At 40.3% G+C, this 21500-nt stretch overlaps 1 protein-coding gene across 6 annotated transcripts; it reads left to right on the forward strand.

The window, feature by feature from the left end:
- The first annotated feature begins 15 nt into the window (after nucleotides 1-15).
- Nucleotides 16-21106, forward strand: reps1 (RALBP1 associated Eps domain containing 1). Of its 6 annotated transcripts, none has more exons than XM_053614291.1 (20): nucleotides 16-654; nucleotides 3799-3922; nucleotides 5471-5664; nucleotides 6183-6339; nucleotides 7969-8093; nucleotides 8875-9037; nucleotides 9140-9203; nucleotides 10000-10199; nucleotides 10311-10432; nucleotides 11664-11744; nucleotides 12941-13028; nucleotides 14271-14366; nucleotides 14455-14527; nucleotides 16251-16381; nucleotides 16466-16533; nucleotides 16924-17109; nucleotides 17377-17466; nucleotides 18066-18214; nucleotides 18350-18455; nucleotides 19524-21106. In XM_053614291.1, the coding sequence occupies exons 1-20, from the start codon at nucleotides 502-504 to the stop codon at nucleotides 19590-19592; spliced, it is 2439 nt and encodes an 812-aa protein (XP_053470266.1). In that variant the 5' UTR covers nucleotides 16-501; the 3' UTR covers nucleotides 19593-21106. The 6 variants fall into 6 exon arrangements, with proteins under 6 accessions (XP_053470266.1, XP_053470267.1, XP_053470263.1 ...); XM_053614292.1 differs by having other exon boundaries at nucleotides 10000-10154; XM_053614288.1 differs by having other exon boundaries at nucleotides 10000-10432.
- Nucleotides 21107-21500: the final 394 nt, after the last annotated feature.

Consider the following 21500-nt stretch of genomic DNA (forward strand, 5'->3'; position numbering starts at 1 on the left):
GCCGATGACGTCACGGGCGCAGGAATGGCGGCGCTGTCTGTCTGTGTGAGGGAGGGAGCCTGAACAGCCTGAAAACTTTACTCCACAGCAGCACACACTCTGCGGGTGTAACACACCGCATCGTTTCAGTCGCCGAGGACACGAGGGCAGAGTTAAATGCACAGAGAGCTCTCCTGCGGCTTAGAGTGAAGGACGGTTACGGATATAAGCTCGCTGAGCTAGCTAACTTATTCCTTGTAACTTTACCTGCGTTAGCAAGGAAGCTAACCTTAGAGCTTTGGTACTGAGCGGTAGCAGCTGCACTAGTGAAACGTTTGACTTTGTTGTTATTTTTGTCATTCCAGACAACACACTGAGGGGAAGAAGGGGTAGCTAAGGGACGCACTTGAGCCTTGGCTAGCCGGTTTATTTTCTCTGGTTGGCACTAGCAGTCTGGGGTATATTGCTGCCTAGCTTGCTAAGCGTTAGCATTGTCGCTAATAACTTAGCCTATATGCCACAATGGAGAGTTTAACGCTGAGCGACGTCGAGCAGAAATACTACTCGGATTTGTTTGTGTACTGCGACGTGGACAACACGAAGAAAGTGGCCTCCAACGGCAAGGTGCTGGAGCTCTTCCGGGCGGCCCAGCTCTCCAACGACGTGGTGCTGCAGGTAACTCAGCTATAGCGGTGCATCAGCTACGCAGCTGCGCCTCAATACACTCCGTGTGTGTGTAAGGTCTGCAGCTACAAACAGATATTTTCAGCTCTATTTATGTGGGTTTATGTCTACTAATTTGCTAGATTTTGTGATTAGGTAAAAGAAAAACAATGCCTCATTGATAGATAGATAGATAAATAGAGGGAGGGTGTGTTCTTTGCGAAGTTATTTAGCTAGCTGGTGTGTGCCATTACTTTCGAACACGACCTGTTAATAGGATGGGCAATATGGCAAGAATATCATATCGCGATACTTAAACAAAACCTCCTGATGCACACAGTATGTGTGCTGATATCTGACAGTATTGTATTATACACGAGGAGTGGAACTCAATCATTTATTCTTCATCATCATTATCATCTGTAGGAACTGAAATGTGGAGGTATGGTGTTGATGCGTACACGACAATGTTTTGTCCAGTTCTACATGAAAAGTGAGCAGTTGCTGTTGATGTTTCCAGACTTCCTGGGTAGATCATCATCATCATGTATCGTTCTGTGATGTTCGTCCCTATTGCTACATGCACTACTTTTTTTTATTATTATTATTTATACAGGGTGTTCAAAAACGTCAGGAACTTTGTGAGAGTACCAAAGAGCATCATCTCTATTCTTTCATCCAAACTTAATGCCATTTTTCACTTGTTAGAGGGTGGGAGAAACCCCTATAAAATTAAGTATAAATAATAAGTAAACACACAATCGTGTATATGTGTAGTTTAACACCCATTGGTCCGTCTTAGAACGGAACATGTTTTTGCATGCTCGCTCATAAAAACGTATGAGGAAGGATCAGATCGGATGCGTTTTCTTCTCATTTCCATTGACTTTGTTTGTGCGAAATTGTCCAACACGGCACAGAGTCATCAGTTGCTTGGAGAATGTCAAATTGTTTGAACACGAATTTCAACCATTCTGGCGATATCATATATTATGTGTTCATCCCAAAGGTGTTCACCAGGGTTGAGATCAGGGCATAACCTTGACAGACCATGTCTTCATGGAGCTCACTTTGTGCACAGTGTGGTATTGTCATGCTGGAACAGGTTTGGGCCTCTTATTTCCAATGAAGGGAAATTGTAATGCTACAGCATACAAAAACATCCTATACGATTGTGTGCAACAGTTTGTGTAATGCCCAGATATGGATGTGGTACTCAGGTGTCCACAAATTTTTGGCAATGTAGTGCATGTCCTATATTCGAACATAATTTGCGCTATTTATATAAAGTACAATCTCAAAATTGTGCCGGACCTTTTTCCTAAATATTTGCATTTGTTTGCTTGAGTTGTTGTTATGCATGTTAGGTTTAGTAGCATGTTGCTGTTGTAACAATTTAATTTCTAGATTAGATAATAATCTAGTCTAGATTTGATAATCTAGACTAGATTATCTAAACTATGTAAACCAGCCATGATAAGCAAGTTGCTTGGGTTATTACAGATGGACCTATCCGATGCTTGAGAATGATGAACGAAGATGGATACTGAGTCCAGAACGATACAAAATTGACCAACACGACACAGACTGTCTTAAAGCACAGATTCCCAGCTCTGGCCCTGGAGTGGTTTTCCTGCTTTAGCACATACTTCAACTAATCAGCTAATTAATAGTCTTTTTCTGAGTTATAACAGGCGTGCTATAGCAGGATTAACGCTAAAATGTGTATTTCTTAATACAAGTAAAAGTTCTTAATACATTAGTAAGCATGCTAGATACGCTTTTCCAACTATGAAACTTGATTTTAATTTTATATACTGAACAGAGATTAGAGATTATGTTCTGTTCATTTTGCCCTGAGGGTAACAAGGTCAAGGAAAATGAGTGGACTGAGTGGTAAATAGAGAAAATTGTTGTTGTTTGGTGAATGATAAAGAATAAACGGCACAGAACCACTGGACAGCTGTGAATAAAATAATAAAATGTCAAATCTAAGACTCTTAAAGCTTCTAAAGTTGTCCATTAATTGTTCTATCAGAAACATTTCCATACTTTATACACAAGAACGCTTTTGCTGAGAGTTTAACAAGCAGATTATAAGCCTTAAAGCATGTCTCTGAAATGTTCTTGGTTATTAGGAGAACGTCAGATTTGGATCGACTGATCCACAGAGCTCTTACGTGGCGACCTGCTGAAAAGCCAACATCGATGCGTCTCTTAGTTACATACAGAAGATTGAGTATGATGCCCTGTTGATTTATTTGTAATAGCAAGTTATAAATGATGACCTGACGTATTCTGATATCAACAGCATGTCGTTATTTTGCTCAACGCTATTGACTGTTGATTTTAAAAAAGCTAAAGAGATTTCTAACTGTCATGAACATGCATCACATGTCGCACATCTGCACTGCATAGATCAACAGTTTGAATATCTAGTGCCGATTTTATACATTTTCCTATTGGTCATTGCTAGCTAGCATCATCATGTTCTTCACACACACAATGTACATCTCAGTTGTTCTCTACAGGAAGTTGAAATGATTGCTGTCTTCAATAAGGATAGGCCGTATGTATAAAAGCGTTTGCGTTTCATTTCAGTTCATAAAGTGCTTGGTATCGTCGTAGCTGTTCGCACATTTCCTGCCAAACTGCTAAATGTAAACACGTTTTAATATCTCGACTTGCTGTTTTTGATATAACACTTGCTTAGTGTTGATACAGTATTTGTACCACTGACTTCTCAGAAATCAGATCAAGGCCACAAGCACTGTGGCCTGACTTGCATAGTTGCAGTTGAAGCCAAAAAGCCATTTTGTGATGAGTCATCAGACGAGGAGTTTCGCACCCTCATCGTTTCAGCATCGAGGATCCAGTGCGCTGAACGAGGGAGGACGCTTGCCAAAGTTGTCTACAAACCTGTATACAGACAGAGGGGCGTGTCTGTCTGTTGTGACAGACCTTTCCACTTTCTCATCAGGCCTTATGCTTTTGATCTCGATGATCGGAGATAGGCGGAGTTATGTCGACACTCTCACAAAACTAACACAGAATCTTCTTACTCAGTAACCTGATAGAGGTGCTTAGTCATGGTCGATGCTTTGTTAATAGTTGAAGTATTGCAGCAGAATTTCTGACCTCTTCTTATTGTTTCAGATCACTGAACTGTGTGGTGCGACTCGTCTTGGCCACTTCGGTAGGAGCCAGTTCTACATCGCGTTGAAACTTATCGCAATAGCCCAGTCTGGATTGCCACTTCGTGTCGAGAGCCTGAACAGCGGTAAGCAAAAGCAGTCCTGTAGTAAATGTCCTGTGTATGGAAAAAACTAATAAGTGCATCTTTGTGCATGACAGGAGTTTTATTCTGCACACACTACAGCTGCAGTTCAATCTCTTTCTGTTACTAAAATCCCCAAGTCTGTGCGATCTCTCTCTCTCTCTCTCTCTCGCTCTCTCGCTCTCTCTCTCCCTCTCTCTCTGGCGTTCTCAGCTGCCAGCCTGAAAGCTCCTGTATTAGAGATCAGGAAATGACTGGTTTCATAGATGAAGAATGAATAAAAAAGCGGATAGCGGTTTTTAAAACCGAGCAGGAAATAAGGGCATCCCTTGTAGGCCTGAAGATACTGTAAGAGAATAGAAAATGAGTCAACAGGAAATTGCAGTAAAAAGGGGCCTCAAAGTAGAGATACGGTTTGAAAGAACGTTTTGTTCTCCAGCATCAAGGTTATTGCTGGTATTAGAATGTAGCTTTTAAAAAAAATTATTTATTGTATAAAAAAGAAGTTCAATAATCTTAAAGATATCATTTGTTCGTTAAAATGTTGCTGTGCGGGTTAAATTGTGGATTTGCAATTATAGGCTCGTGTTGACATTTTTCTGGCTCAGAGTTTAGTTCTGGAGGGTATTCCACAAAACCGAGGCTTATTTCAACAAGCCCGGCTAATTTCCATCAATTTTGGTTTCACAAACGAAGCAAATCGCAAGCCCCGCTGGGTTACTATGGCAACGTATGCTTTTGGACAAACCTGCTCCTTGTCAGGTTAGTTTTGAAGCTTGATTAATTCTATTGGCCAATGCAAAACATATATAATGCAATGTGTTGAGCTTGTTAAATTTGACTTTAAAAGCAATTGAAATTGTCTTTTTGTATTGTTTGTTTGTTTTAATCATAAGAAATGTTAATTTGTCACATACTAAACTCAAGGTTGAGTGGGAATTCGATCAGTGGTCCAAGTCAGAAGTCCTAAATTCTGACTAGGAAAGTTAGGAGTTTTAGTCGAATGCAGTATTTGGCTATGCGGCGTCATCCACTCCCAGTTCATTTACCCATTAGTTTCTCTTCGTCTATATTTATACATTTAGCTGGTTAATTAACGTAGCTCACCATACGTATTTGTGGTAGCTCCACCATTTTAACATTAAAATCGGTTATGTTTCATGGTAAATAAAACGTGGGACTGGACAGCACACTTCAGCTGTCACTTGGGCAAAAGAATGTATGATTTGTCCACCCCGGACTGAAAAGGCTGAAGTGCCTTTTTGATAAGAAGTGCCCTGAAAGTCATTTTGTTAATGTATTGTCTGATTTTGTGGTGAGGGGTTAAGAATCATGGCTCAAAGCTTCACACTGATGTGTACTTCCACCCACACGGACCAAACGCTCACGCCTGACGCCCACACTGTTTTAGCTCAGTGAAGGACATTTGCTGTATCCTTGAAAACAAAAGTCATGTCTGAAAAGCTTTTTAATATCCTGGAATTTTATCTGTAGCATAGGTCTGAATCCTGTTTGCATGAACGACTCGTATATCTGTGTTTGGCTTTGCAGTCAAAGACTTGCCACTCCCTCGCTTTGTGGTGGGTAAGAACGAACAGGAGGCCAGACATGCAGCCGTGTACCCAGACACCGAGAACCAGGGGCCGTACTCCAGTGTGATCCCCAGACCCCCGGGCCGAGTCCCGACCAAAAAAGTGTCCACGCACGAAGTGATCCAGCCCTGTGCGCCCCCTGTCGATCCCCAGGTCAGTGTACTCTGTTGTCTCTGCCTTGTTTATTAAGAATCTAAATCTACGTCCAGGTTTCTGTAAAGCTGTGTTGTGTCAACGTCTATCGGTAAATAAAATTTTCCTCTTACTCCAGACATAGTCAATCAGACAAGACATTTTAACCTCAGGCGAGCTTATGTGGTTTCTGATACCGTGTCTCACACTTCCTTGTAAAAAGAGACTAAAGCAGAACATGAAGTCACAGCAGCCATCTTGAATCTTAGCACTTGTGTTTATCAGCTCAGATCTGATTTATGTAGGGGGCGTGGCTAATAATACGACAATAGAATAGTAGGCTTGTAATATAAAGTAGTTCCAGTTTGATTTCTGTGTTAATTTATTACTACAGACTGCCGAAGCATGAAACTGTTTGCACAAACAGTACATGGTGCAAATACACTTGGTTGATCAATTGCATGTCAAGTATGGGGAAGATTTTTATTTAACGTTAACTTTATTTTTTTCTTTAATGTTCTGTGTTTTCTGACCCCCAGCCAGACACCACGTCTCCCGTAGTGTCCCCTCACCAGTCTCCGCCCACCTCACCTCCCGCATGGAGGAAGCACAAGCGACAAGCCAGCGGCGGCACCGTGGACCGTCAGGCTGCGGTGGCAGGAGCCGTGTGGCCACCATTCAGAGAAGCACAAGCGGGTACATCATTAATTTTCATGAACAAATTAAATCCGCAGCTTAATAGAATCCGTTAAAATTAATTAACATACTGTTAGTCTAATTTACATTTTCATTTGACTCACCGTCGAGGAAGGGGCTGATCACGTGACCTGTTTTTCAAAAAGGGGAATATATTACTCATAAGATGGCTGAGTCAGTTCCTCTCGTGGATATGTAAACTCTTCACAATATTGAACAGTTGACCCGTTATAAGTTGTGAAAGAAAGCAAATGATGAATTATTTCTTAACATCAGTCTTTTTAACTAAGTTATGTTACCAGCCTTGACACACTTGACTCTTCTTAAGCTAGGGTTAGGGTTAGATAAATGAAAGCATTTATTTTCTGTGAACAAGCCTGCATTCGACACCGGACACCTTCTCCTGTCGGATGTTTTTCTGCCGGATGCGTTTGCAAAAATAAACGTCCAAGCACACTCTGAATGTGTAGAGTACAGAGAGCCAGCTAATCTAATCAGCTACAGTGATATGTTAGTCAGGGAGGCTCACCTGGTATCTGTAATGTATTTATTCAGTGTCCTCCGGAATTAATGGCACCCTTCATAAAAATGAGCATAAAATTACATCATTACAAATAATAATTAAAAATCTTCACTCAGTCAATCAACCAATAGGAAAAATGTGTTCGTTTTTTTTTTTCTAATAAAAATATAAGATCTGCAGTCTCTGAGTAATACAAATCCAAACAAATATCTGGAAAAACTTGTTTGTTGTTTTGCTGTCAGTCACAAGGAACTTTCTTGGCTTTAACCATTTTCCTGGGGTATAAATATGTGGTTGCACACGTGTAAAAATCCCTTCGGCTGTGTCTGAAATCGCATTCTGTGACCGTACGTGCTGAATTCGATGCAGCACCTACTGCTTGGCCTTTGAAACAGTACGTACTAATCAGTATGTGTGTGTGTATTATGACTACAATCCCGGAAAGTTAACTGAATTACTAATGTAATGAGGGCAGGGTTAACAGGCTGCGGTAAATTCGTTGCCATTAGCTTGGCCGGCTAATGCATGATGGAGATCACAAAAAAGGTTTCAAATGTTGTGACGGCTGTTTTCTTATGATAAACATTCAACAAGTTAACAATTTATCTGGGTATTGTTAAACAAGTCCTGTTTATCCAAGGTTTAATACTGAAAATCCGCTATCCCCATTGTATTGTGGGAATTTTGACTCACGTAGTGTCCATCGGTTGCACACTGCAAAATCTCTCCAGAAGCAGTATGCCGTCCTTGTATTTCTCACCTACTGTTTCTCGACTACTGAGAATTCGGACATACGAATCCTCTAGCGTACTGCTTTTCGCCTACTGTGTAGTAGCCTTTGTTCTCCATTATCATGGAAAAAAACTAAGAATGTTTAACACAAATTAGAGAGTTGGTGGTTGTCGACCTGCGCAAATCATAGTAACGGTTATATAAAATAGGTAAGCAGATAAAAATGGCATTAAGAACAATTAGAACATAATAAAAAGTGTGAAACAGGGTGCCATTAATTCTGGAGGGCCTTGCAAATCTACTTGAAATTTTAAAATCCACTTCTAAAGTGTTGCGGGTGTCTAACCCCTTCCTCCCCCTCCTCTTCCCCAAAGGTCCAGTAGCAGGTGATGGGATGTGGTCTGCTCACTCTCCTCCTCCTGTTCAGGAAAACTGGGTCAGTTTTACAGACACTCCTCCCTCCAGCACACTTCCAGCAATGCATCCCTCTTCTGCTCAGGTACTGCACCGGCGACTTCTCTCAACCTGTGGCCCGTCTCAATAGCTTTTGTATTTTGCAAAGCTTGTTATGGATGCTGGTTATAAAGCTTCTGTTTATAAAGCATCTTCTGTCACGATGGGGTAAGCACAGGCCTGTTTTAATATTTGTCTAGCCCACACACAGTAGACCTCATTACTGATACCTGCAGCAAACAAAGCAAGTATCCATGGGACCCGAGAAAATGTTTACACGTCCCAACGGCTCCTATCTTTGCCCTTGGCGTTTGATTTGAATCTATTGTTTTGCTGTATTTATTTCCCATTACCAAAACACCGGGGCTTGTATACGTACCTTTGCAATTGTAATGTCGTTTCTGCAGAATAGAAATGCACACAGTGGAAATATTTTGGGTTGTACAGACTTGTTTATACAGTAGTTGTTACCTCATACGCTATCTGACCCCCACACCCATATGTGGGTCTTGCCTGACCTCACTAATACTTTTGTGGAAGAATGAACGCAAAGCCTCCCCAGAAGAGTGGAAGTTACTATAACAGTTATGAGGGGACTAAAGGATCAGGTATCCACAAACATCCAGCTGTAGTCCAAAACTAAAAAAAAAGAACATGTCAGACATCAAACTTGGCATTTAGATTACAGAAAAAAATTTATAAATTCGTTTTTATCTTTAAATTTTTAAACTGTTTCTTTAAAGGCGTTATCACGTTTAGTCCCGTCCCCTAACGCTTGAAGTTGTTTTTGTGCCTAATTCTGAATGCTGCTGCATTGTGTACCGTAGGAGAGCACAACAGTACGAACAGTGGCATCTGCTGCTACTACAAACGAGATCCAAAGACAGGCCAGTGGCTACGACGACCCCTGGAAAATCACGGATGAGCAAAGACAGTATTACGTTAATCAGTTCAAAACTATCCAACCTGATCTGACCGGTTTTATCCCAGGTCAGTGGGTTGAACATTTGACCTTTCTGTATATATGCAGTACATATGGTTTGTTTTCATTCATATTTGTTTTGATAAACTGATGAGCGATTTTTGTTACAGGCTCTGCTGCAAAGGAGTTTTTTACGAAGTCGAAGCTGCCTATTTTAGAATTGTCTCACATTTGGTAAGCTGCTTTACTGAGATTAGTGTGTTTGTGTTTGTCTTGGATGACCTTGCTTAAGCCTGTTCAAAAACACACATACGCTGCCAGTCAAAACGCTGGGCATACCTGCTCATTGAGGAGTTTTCTTCGTTTTTATTATTTGGCTATTAGTTTAGGATAATAATGAGGATATGGCATAGGTTTGAAACTTTTGAGGTCACCTGGGGTCACAGGAGATTTTTACCAAACACTATTAATAATATAATCATGATTAAAACCGTATTAGTTAAAATTCAGTTTTATGCTCATTTTAAGCGCAAGTCAAGTCAACCTTTTTTTTTTTCATAGAGCACATTTAAAACAACAGAAGTTGACCCAGAGTTCTTTACAAATCAATCAAACAAATAAGCCATAACAGAGTTATGTTTAAATATAGAGTAATAATAATAATAATAATTTCTGATGAAACTTTATACACTCCAAATATCTTCTAAACCAGCTTCATGAGCATGCATCACCCTGCTAAATGAAGGAACCTGCTGTATGAGGACCAGCATAGTGCTTGTATTCAAATCATTTTAGTGTAAATATAACGATGCTGTTTTCAGGACGTTTCTGAGATGTTAATCTTAACTCTTCTTACTAGTATTCAGGCTCTGTGTTCTAGCCACATTATTTTGCCTGAGTCATGGGTTTAAGAGGAAGTTGATTTACTTGGGGGAAACCACAAAATTCACAGCGATGGTTTTTGTATAAAATGTTTGTTGAAAAGAAAAAAAAAAGGCGCCATATTAAGTCATATATTTTCCCCCTGCAGGGAGTTATCAGATTTTGATAAAGACGGTGCACTGACCCTGGACGAGTTCTGTGCAGCGTTTCATCTCGTGGTTGCCAGAAAGAACGGTTATGACCTTCCAGAGAAGCTTCCAGAGAGCTTAATGCCAAAGCTTATTGACCTGGATGACTCAGCAGGTATGAAGAACAGAAGAGAAACCCAAGAAATGTGTAATTGGAGTGGTAAAGGAAGCTATATTTCAGAACCTAGGATCAGCATACAGAATACAAAAGAGTGCATCAGACATATGGCCTTGGTGTGTGTGTGCATGTGTGTGCACCTGTGTGTTTTAGGAGTCCCAGAGCCTGCACCTGAAGTGAGTTTCTCTGGTTCCCCGGTGGAGGTGACGCCTAATAAATCTCCCTCCATGCCTTCCTTAAACCAGACCTGGCCCGAGCTCAACCAGAGCAACGAGGTTTGGCCTGAGCTTCTCACCTATTGTAGCAAAATTACAGCAGATACACATTTAATATAGCTGTTCTATTTTTAAAGTTTTACAGAATAATGAAATGTAGTCGATCAGCTAAGGCATGTTTTTATTTATTTATTTATAAACCAGAGTTTGACACATCATAAATTTATTATGCAGCTCACTACGCTTACCCAGTCCTTTATTTTTGCTTGTCTGAAACAACCAACTCAGCTAAAAAGTGGTATACAATGTCGTTTTCATCCTAATGGAGACAAACTATCTACTTAAGCGTACTAATATAGTCTAGCGATTGGCATAGGAATGTATTTGACAGAGAAAAAGTGCTAAGGAGGACATCATTTATTTAACTCCCCACATCTCACTTAAACGATGTTCTTCGTATCTGTCTCCATTTTAGCTTGACAGTTTGTTTTCAAATGCCACTTTGGAGAGGAAAAAAGTGTGTTTATTCACCTGTATATAAAAAAATAAAATAAAAATTGTTCTCTCCCATTATGAGTAATGATGCTGTATGGCTAATGTGCTAGCAAGTCATGCTCCTGGCCTTCGGTTTAGCATCATGACTGTGCACGTCTAAATCATCACACATTTATAATCTCTGATAGACCTGGCTATGTGGTTTCCGACTCTATTTTGAGACTCTGTTATGAAAATGATATTATGGAGCCAGGCGTGCTCTTTTGACGTCGGTGTGTGATGATCTGGGAATGCACTTTGCAAAATGCTAAGTGCCTACTGGAGTTAGACTTTTAGCTCCGATACCAGGAAAAAGATGCAAACTTGAGACAAAAAAACATGTCTTGTCTGATGGACTACATTTAATTTTTTTGAGCATTTACATTTTTATATAAAGGTTAAGTGTTTGAGTCCTTATTCAGTCGGTGGTATTTGGTTATTGTGTGACTGACTGTTCATGTTCTGGGAAAGTGTAGGCAGCTGTTTCTGCTTTGTTCAGTAAAACTGTGAGAGACTCTATTGTTTGTATCTGCACCAAAGATATTTATTACAGTACATTGATATTTTGGTTGATGGTTTGGGGTGTAGTGTTGGTGTTGCACATTATCTTTTCTTATTCTCTATTGATTTATTGTGTTGGGAGAGTGAAAGCTGTAGTTCTACTGCAGGCTCACTGGTGCTGTTGTGTTCAGCTGGACGTGAGTCCGGCACGTGCACCCTGCTGACATGTCTCCATGTCTCTGCTCTGTCTCTCCAGCAGTGGGAGACTTTTAGCGAACGCTCCTCAAGCTCACAAACTCTGACCCAATTTGATTCTAACATTGCACCAGCTGACCCTGTAAGTCAATCACCTAGTGCTCTTTCATGATTAATGATTTTTCATTAACCCTTGGGATTCTGTCTTGAAAAAAAAATGCATGTTTTCATTGCTAATTCATCCGCAGCAGTTGCCAATACAGATTTTTTTTCTCTTTAATTCTGTTTATTTTTATTTTTGCTTGCTAAGCCTGTGAATTATTGTTTTGCTCACTCTGTTCACATAACACGGTCTAGATGGCGACTATTGATGGTTCTGTAAAACCTTTTACAATTATGAAACAAAAGAAAGCTATGATAGAGCTGGGCGATAACGGTTATTGTGTTATTAAATTTTTTACCGCTATATGTGTTCTTTCGGAAAGTTCAGTATTGTCAATAGTTTTATTTATTGCAGCTGCATTGCTAATGTTCAGCTCTCCGTGAGTATAGGGATGTAATTTCTTTGCTTTAAGCTTTCAACTAGTGAAGCTAGAGAGGAACTGGGACTTAAAGACAACCTGAAATCAGAACTTGACTTTTTAAACCTGCGCAAGATTCATTTGTACCAGTTCTCTAAAAGACAGAATTATCTCTGTGAAAAGTGCAGCAGTTTTAACAAAAAACTGTAACAGGTGTTTGTTTGTTTTGGTTTTTTTTAATTCCCTACAAGGATCTCAGTTTTACAAATTGTAAATTAAGGTTATTTTTATTAATTTATTTTTGTCCCGCCCATGACTAAAAAAAAGTAATAAAAAATAACTTTAATAATTTACCATTTGTAACACTGAGATCCTTGACTTTCCTTCATTCCCAGCCTCACATACGGGATTAAACAATTATAACCTCACTCCTGGGACTAAATTTCTCTTTATTTCTAATCCGGCTGTGTTGCACGAAGCGAGCAGTACCTATCTGTACCTATCTCTACCTCTAGTTCTGCCAATTATATTAAAAGCACTCTACACTCATGCTCCTTTTGTGTGAAAATAAACCTGAGTAATAACGTGAATCTGACTCTGAAATCACACTTAAATTTTTAGTTTTATGTATATTTCTTGGTTCTTGGTCATATTAGAGTCGTTTTGGTAAAATATTTATTCCAGTTATTACCCCCCTGCCCATACACCCAACCAACCGCCAACCCCCTAATGGCCTAGCTATGCCTGTTGCACTCCATGAGGAGTAAAGTGAGATGCTTAACACTGCTGTAATGAATGACGCATGAATATTTTACAGGATACGGCCATCGTGCATCCTGTGCCCATCCGTATGACGCCTAGCAAGATACACATGCAGGAGATGGAGCTGAAGAGAACTGGAAGTGGTAAAGAACTTTCCCTGTATTTATGCTTAAGAACTTGTGCTCGTGCCAAATTTATGAAAGTTTTCATTGTTCATCGTTAAAAATGACTTTAGTACACAACAGTCAGCCTGATGTACAGGAAGTTATACCTTTTAAATGTTGATGATGATGATTATTGCTTTTGCTCCATTGTATAATCATTTTTATCACAATTATTCAACCAATTTAGGGGAAAGAATGCAGAATGGAGGCTTTCCTCCATCCCGGCTGCACATACAGGCTTACACAACTGTGGTCTCACCTCTGGCACTAAATTTTCATCTCTTTCCTCTAATGAGTGTGCCAGTGTTTACAGGAAGTAACTTGTCTCACAGATGTTCCACATACAGCGTGTCATTCTTTAATAAAATAAAAATAAAAATTGTTAGTAGAATAAAACACCTCGGGACTGTTGCTGTTATTGAAAAATAATCAACTTGGGGTAGTAAGAGTGAGTCTGCTTTGTATTAGAGGTATAACAGCACACTGTGTTGTGTTTTATTCCTTTCAGTGTGTAATTTTAGAGCCATGTGTTGCCTGCAAGGTAAATCCCACTTGAAATAAGACAGTGATAAACCACTGCCTTCTGCTATGCAACTCTACTCCCTCTGTTGAAACTGCATTTGCAGAAATTAGGGCTAGTGACAATACATGTGTCTTGATTTCTTTTGGCCTGGTTATTAAAAAAAAAAGCTATTTTAGTTCTAATGATATTAAGTAGCCAATTGAAGATGTGTTGCAACCAAGAAACTACCACAGTATATCAATATAAAATTTAGGGAAGCTAATGTCAAAAATATAATGTGTATAAGGATTTGGCAGTGCCGCATTCATTCACGTTAAGACCGGAAACGTGTAAGAATGTAAAGATCGAAAAGTTCAGTTTGCAGAAATGACTTGCATTTTACTTGACAGACCTTCTGAATTCATCAGTCAACGGTCACTTAGAGGTAATTTATCCAGCAGGGATAATCCGAACATAAAGAAAGGAAGCACTTTATTTAATTAGGAAACGCAATGGCGGTCAGTTTTAGTGCAGACTGTTGGCTCACGCACTACACAGGAGTTCACAGATCCTCCATCCAAGCCCAGCATGAAGAAATTCCCCGACTTGTCTGATGTAAATCTGTCTTTATCAGATGTGCACGCTGCTTTCCTGGATCGCAGAGACCTTTCCATCCAAACAAATGACACATGCTCTTTCTCTCCGTCTTGACTCTACAGATCACACACATCCGACAAGTCCGTTAATCACTAAACCTCCTGAACTGTCAGAGGAGAAAAAGCTAGCAGTTATTAAATTCCCTGGCAGCACTGTAGGTAAGTTATTTAACACCACTGTGAGCTCGGCTTGTTTTAGGAGTGCAGGCATTTGCAGACAAATCCTAAACGTCTTATTGTCACGCAGGTGACGGCTATAGCAGCTCTGATTCATTTACATCTGATCAAGAACCCATTTCAAGTGCTGCAACCAGACAGAGGTAATGCACGTCACATACACTCGTTTCACTGCTGCAGCGTCCGGTGTAAAATTTTTAGTGGTGCAGAGTTTACAAACTGCAGTTTTGTCATCATTCCACAAAAGAGACATCATCTTTACAAAATCTGTGTTTTCCCGCCCTCTTTTGATTGACAGGATATAATCTGCCCTGATCATCGGATGTTTTTAAACCTTTATTGGCCAATACCGAAGAATAGCCTTTATTGGCCAATACCGATTATCGGCCGGTGCATCTCTAATACATACATATATAGTATTTCAATTTTATCCGAAGCGACTTACAAATGAGGAAATACAAGCAAAGCGATATATCAAGCAGAGAACAATAAATGTAGTGTTACCATAACGTAGTGTTACCATAAAAGATTTTTAATTTAGTCCTAGAGTAGCAAAGTGCGTAAAGTAGAGGTATAAGAGCCAGTGTAGTGCAGAATTTTATTTATTTTTTAAAATCGTGTGAGGGTGGGCGGGTGTTGTACAAGTTAGGGGTTAGGTAAGTGTTCATGGAAGAGGTGGATCTTTAGCCGTGTCTTTAAGATAACGACAGATTCTGCTGTCGGGATTGAGGTTGAAAGTTCAATTCACCACTGAGTGGCAGTCAGTTTGAAGGTTCTGGAAAGGGACCTCGTGCCTCGCTGAGTAGGCACTACCAGGCGTCGGTCGTTAACCGATCACAGGTTGTGCGAGGGAACTTAAACGTTCAGGAGAATGTTGAGGTAGGGCCTGTTCCATACAAGGTCTTGTTCATGAGCATCAAGGCCTTGAGTTTGATGCAGGCGGCTGTATATCATATCTTATTTCCAAATAACACCATACATATATATATATATATATATATATATATATATATATATATATATATATATATATATATATCTATATATATCATATTATATGTCTTATTTCCAAATATATTTTCTGCTTTATAGTTTTCAGATCCAGTTGGAAGAAATGCTTTATCTATTTTACAGTGTCAGATTCATTTCAGCCCTGAATAGTTTCATCCTTTTTTCAGTCCAACCTCGCATGTGTTTTTTTCAGTACTACATTTTTCTTTCCACTTTGCCTGATGCGTAACATGATGATTATTTTCCATATCCTTTATAGCCATGGTTCTCAAAGTAGGGTCTGTGAAGCTTTGCCAGGGGGTTTGTTATTTACTTACTTAATATTCAGGGGGTCCAGAATATTAGTGTACACATTTGAATAATATACCTAATATTTGAATAGTTGGAGTACGTTTGTAAAAATGTACTGGTCCCTGAAATTTATTTAACAGTTAAAGGGGTCACTAAGTCCAAAAAGTTTGAGACCAGGTAAACACAAAAACTGGGAAGCAGTTAGCATACCAGCCAAGAAATCCCCCTCCAACCACCCCCCGCCCCCTCTAACAAATTACTTTGTAGGAACAGGTGAAAAGGATTTGATATTTTAGTTCTGTTAAATTGGCTTTAGGCAGGGTTTGTTTGTTTGTTTGTTTGTTTTGGGTTTTTTTTTTAAACTGTACCCTTCAAAAGTCTTTGTCTCAGTGTATTCAAATTACTTAATTTGTTTATGGATAATAAATGAAATATCTAACAGCTAAGCTAATGAAATTGAGCAAAAATTGGGAGAAAGGTACTTTTATGGCCCTGTAGGGGTGTGTGTGTGTTGTGCATTAAGCACAGTCCTGCTTGTTTTGAACACTGGTGTGTTTGTTGCAGGTCTCACTCTGGGACATCTCCTGAAGGTCTGAAAGCCGTGGCTCCGCCCCCTCCTCCTCCCCGTCCTCATGCTTCACATTCCCGCTCTTCCTCTCTAGACATGAACAGGAACTTTGCCACCGTCACTGCAGGTACACACGCTTTTACCCAGGGCAGCCAGCTTGTCTGTTTTGAGAAGAAATATTAACCTGAAACTAAATGTGTAATTTCTGCAGGGGCTCAGCAGCAGGCAGGAGCAGTGGCTTTTCCTCCTGCCGTGCCTCCTCGGCCACTGGCTACACAGGTACACGTCAGAACAGGCATTGGATTTTCGTTTATAAAACAGTACAGATTCCCATAAAATGTGACCCATATTTTAAATGTGATCGCAGTATTTGGCTTCTAATACATTTGAACCAGTCATCAGTGACACTGTGATAAGTTACTTAACATTTGGGATCAGTCTTTTGTTGACCGGTACATAACCCATCCATGTGTTTATATCAAGCATTAAATAGTACTCAGATCCAAGTCTTATTGCAGGACATTTAGAGTCTAATTTTCTGCCATTTTAAGATAATCATGATAATTGATTGCTATTCCAATATTGAGCATAATAGTTATGATGAGCATTTTAGCTATTATTATGCATTCTGCCATGCAGTTGGTTAAAGCTATTTGTGTTTTTGCTCAGACGTCAGTGCCACATGGGCACCGTTCGGTAGATGGAGATGGTCTTCCAGCACATTCCAGCACTTCTCCCCAGCAGATACCAGAACAGCCCAATTTTGCAGATTTCAGCCAGTTTCAGGTGTTTGCTGTGGACCAGCCTGCAGATGAAGGGGATAAACAGCGGGACAAACAGCAGGACAGTGGACAGGTGGGTTAGCAGAGGAGCTACATACTCTGCTACTGAGGGGAAACAAAGTTCAGGCTTTCTGGCCTTGTTGTAACAGACAAGCTTGAAATTTTAAGCAGACAAGATATAATCCAGCGATGCAGGAAATTCGGACTACTGGCATGGCGCAGAGCAGTCGTGTAACGCTAGCCATCTTATATCCTCCATTTTGTTATTCCGCTGAGAATAACAAGCCTGTTGTGTGCGTCTCGGTCAGTGCCTGAAGTCTCTGCTTTTGTTTTCATGCAGGTAGAGAAATGTGCAGACGCTGCTGCAGCTGTGAGATCAGTGAAGAATGAAACTCAGCCGGAGGAGCGACCTGCGGCCACTGTGAACTCTGTATGTTTGAGAGACACGCACATGCACAGAGAGAGAGATTAAGAAAGAATTATGGATTGATGGTGACACAAAAATGGTGTCTCCTGCAAAATAATAAAATATGATATAATTAGTGTGGAGACTTTGACCAAACAAAAATCCCTGGACTTTTACACTGATAATGTGGTCAATATATGGCATATTTTACCTTGTACTTTTAATAGAGAATGGCCTGTGCTTATTATCTGTGCTTTTAAAAGAGAATTTTGCAGCAATGCAAAATGCACTGAGATGAAGTAACCGGAAACAACAGTAACCACAAATGCGTGTGACTTTTCTGAAAGGAAAGCGTTGATCCTGTTTAATCTCACTGCTGCTTTAGCTGAAAAGTGTCTTTTTTTTTTTTTTTGGTCTCCCCGGGTGTTGCTGTAGTAGGTCAAAAATCATAAGTGTTATGGCTAACCTGTTGATATTGGCACGTCTACACGTATCTGAATGTAAAAGCAGATTTATACACACGGTTTTGGAGGGGAGGACCTGTGGTTATGGGTGTGGTACAGTGCACACCTAATAGACGTATTAATTGTGTATTGCGACTGAACCGTGTATTTTTCTCACAGGCCAAAGGATCCACTCCATTGGCCCCTCCTCCTAAACCTGTCCGCCGAAGGCTGAAGTCAGAAGATGAGCTCAGACCCGAACTGGACGAGCACCCTCAGAAGTCCGGCATCGTTGCCACTGTCCTTGCCACGCAGCCTTCTATACCACGGTATACACACGAGGCATTCGTGTCAATCAAAAATGTTGTGTGTGTGTGTGTGTGTGTGTGTGTGTGTGTGTGTGTTATTTTTTCCTAGTATTATTCTTTGTGTATCTCTTTTCTAATCTTTTCTGTTCCATGTAGGTCTGTTGGGAAGGATAAAAAGGCAATCCAAGCTTCCATTAGAAGAAACAAAGAGACGAACACGGTTCTAGCCAGACTCAACAGTGAATTACAGCAGCAGTTAAAGGTGTGTGTGTTTTTACAAGTTGTACTGGATGTACAGCACGATTAAGATTTTAGCCTTGAGCTGGAGGACACGCCTCATAAATTGGGATTAAAAAGCATAGAGAATCCTAGAGAAACTCATTTGTTAACATTTGTAAATAACTACACTACTTATGAGAAGTGATGTGAATGTCGTATGAGACACACCACAGTCACCTGATGTACACTTTTTCAGTGCAGCCATATTGTAAATATTGAGCCAATCTGTACCGCTGTTTGTTTCCTGAGGCTGACGGTGCATTCAGGAAATATTTAGACTAGGGCAGGGCAAAAGGACGACGGTAATCATATGTCGACAGTGTCTGGCACACGATCAGTGCTTATGCTTGAAAGATAGTGATAGAATTGAATAGAATAGAAAGCCTTTATTGCTCATTTTAGAAAGAAATAGAGAGGTGTAATTTTAAAAGTGTCAAAGACTTTAATTACACATTCTCGAATTCTCGAATCTGATTGGTCAAAAGGTGTGTGTTATTTTTGTATAACAGCACAGTTCGGACAGTAGTTCCAGCTGTAACTTAACACATAAGAAGGAGTGCATTAATATAAAACCTATTGTTTGTGTTGTTTCTATAAAAACAGGTCATTCACAGGGACTTGTACAGTGGACGCTTAGCATAATCTAAGACTAATCATAAACGGATTTATTTAAAAAAAAAAAGTTTAACAAAGTAAATGGTATAATCGTTGATTTGGTAACTTGTTTGTTAGGAAACATTTATGGAAGTGCTCAGTCGGTCATGTGTTACTACTTTCCTATTTATGAGGCGTTTCCTCAAAAGTGAGGAAGCGTTCCCCCACTGCTTCTGAAAGCTCAAATCTCAGAATTTCTGACCTCCGAACAGGAAAGATCAAACAAAGTGCCGCGTCAAGTTGGACTTCCTAACTCCGAAACTCGGAAAGGGGTCCTCGACCCGAGTTCACCATATGATTGCATCACATTGTTGGCAGTAAAGGGCAAGTTAATCGCCATGACCAATCGATTTACTCACCATCACAGTTTTGTGTTTTTTCTTTTTTTCTTTTCCAGGATTTGCTGGAGGAGAGAATATCGTTGGAAGTTCAACTGGAGCAGCTGAGACCTTTTTCCCATTTGTAAGCGCGTGAAGGAAGAGCCGTGAAGAGCGACAGGAAAGGTCCGACAGATCCTCCGGGAGGACGCTGATGTCAGCCCTCTTCCTGTTCCTCATCTGGCTGCCTGAGGAAAGACTTTGCTGCTTCCTCCATAATGCTCTCCCACACCCCATCCTGCTCTGATAGACAGGCTGTCCTCACAGCCAGGGGTAGGAATATATAACATTTTGGCACTTTGACGATACAGAGTGTGAGTTACATGTAAATGTCAGTCCTCTGCTTGTGCAGCACTCGGTTAGCACTGCTATTATGGGGAGTATATGTTCTTGAATCACGCTGAGGATGATGGGAAGGTGATGATTCTTCAGCGGTTCTGGCCTGATAATCATGTGAGTGCAGGGGAGGACTGATATTCTTTTTTTTTTTGGGAGGGAGCTCATGCTCTGATCAGAAGTACGTTCACGAATGACTGCTAAGCACTCGTTCATGTTTCTTGTAAGCTCCCTAACATGCCATTGGCCAACACCAATATTCGTGTTTGTGTGCGCACGTGTGTGTGTGTGTGTGTGAGTGATGGTTATAAATATATGGCATAATACAGAGTTTCTCAGCTCCGGTCCTGAAGATCACTGCTCTGCACATCCATCATACCTGATCAGTGCTTGATGTGTGTTAGCACACGGTAAAGTGTCACCAGGAGTAGACTTGAGACACACTGGCATAATGCATCACAGACCGCTCCGTTTTCTTCTTTTAACATCTGTGGTATAACAATGTTTTTGTACCTTGTACAGTCATTGACCCTGTATTACAGATCTTTTCTTTCATGACTCCCGCACTCATGACTCCCGCACTCATTTCCTGTATGGCACAGAACCTGCGTGAGTCGTGCTTCAGAGTCATGTTTTCCTGCTCCATCAGTTTAAAAAACAAAACAAAAAAAAACGAGACCTGAAACTGCACTTTGTTCCCTTTGGCTTTCCTTTGTTTGTCCGTATTTTACTCTGTACCCCTTTTTGCATGTCGTTCTTGTTCTTATTTGATCTAAAACGGCTCTTAAAATTCGAACCACTTGATTTGTACGTCTATTATCTTAACTAGTACTAGAGGAGTTTTACATTCTTACTCAAACTTAATGTCTTAAATGTTTGGTTAGTTTGTTAGTTTTTCTGTTTGTCTCCCCCCCCCCCCCCCTTCTTGGTCCCTGAAGCCTTACTCCTTTCGTTCAGGTTTTTACACTAATCCCCCCCCTTCCCCATGTTGAGTCACGGTGAGCCTTTTTCCCCCTGCTGTTCAGGTCGATGTACTGTATAAGAGGTTTCTTGTATATTGTATGATATACCTTTTGATCTCATATGTAAATTTGCATTAATTGCTAACTAATAGCAAATATTCTATTTAATTGCTTATATTATGGCTGTGGGATCATAGATGTTTAACTGCATGGATGTATCTCTGCAGAATAAACTAGCAGCTGTGTGATTTTTACACAAAATAAAAATGGCACAATATTTTAATAACTTTTCCTTTGTCATGAATGTCCAAGTTTTATTGCGCTTTTATTTAGCAGTGTGTTGGATTTATGTTAGCTAGATGCAGATAGAAGTAAAACTACAGATGTAATTATAATGTATTGAGCTTTCTTAAGATCAACAGTACAGTGTGTGTGTGTGTGTGTGTGTGTGTGTGAGAGAGAGAGAGAGAGAGAGAGAGAGAGAGAGAGATCTGATTGATTCCATCCATTTTCCATACTACTTATTTTACACAGGGTCTAACTCGGGGAACAAGCCGGGGGACACCCTGGATGGGGTGCCAACCCATCGCAGGGCACAATCTCTCACTCAAACACACACACACACACACACACACACACACTACAGACAATTTGGAGATGCCAATCAGCCTACAACACACGTCTTTGAACTGGGGAGGA

This window comes from Ictalurus furcatus, chromosome 25, assembly GCF_023375685.1.
Source record: "Ictalurus furcatus strain D&B chromosome 25, Billie_1.0, whole genome shotgun sequence".
NCBI lineage: Eukaryota > Metazoa > Chordata > Actinopteri > Siluriformes > Ictaluridae > Ictalurus > Ictalurus furcatus.

Bases quoted from the DNA above. Each gene is read 5' to 3' on its own strand.
- reps1 (XM_053614288.1), top strand. From the start codon at position 502: ATGGAGAGTTTAACGCTGAGCGACGTCGAGCAGAAATACTACTCGGAT. The intron at 8,094-8,874 runs GTACTGCACCGG...TGTGTACCGTAG, and splicing joins TGCATCCCTCTTCTGCTCAG to GAGAGCACAACAGTACGAAC. The intron at 14,528-16,250 runs GTAATGCACGTC...TGTTTGTTGCAG, and splicing joins AGTGCTGCAACCAGACAGAG to GTCTCACTCTGGGACATCTC.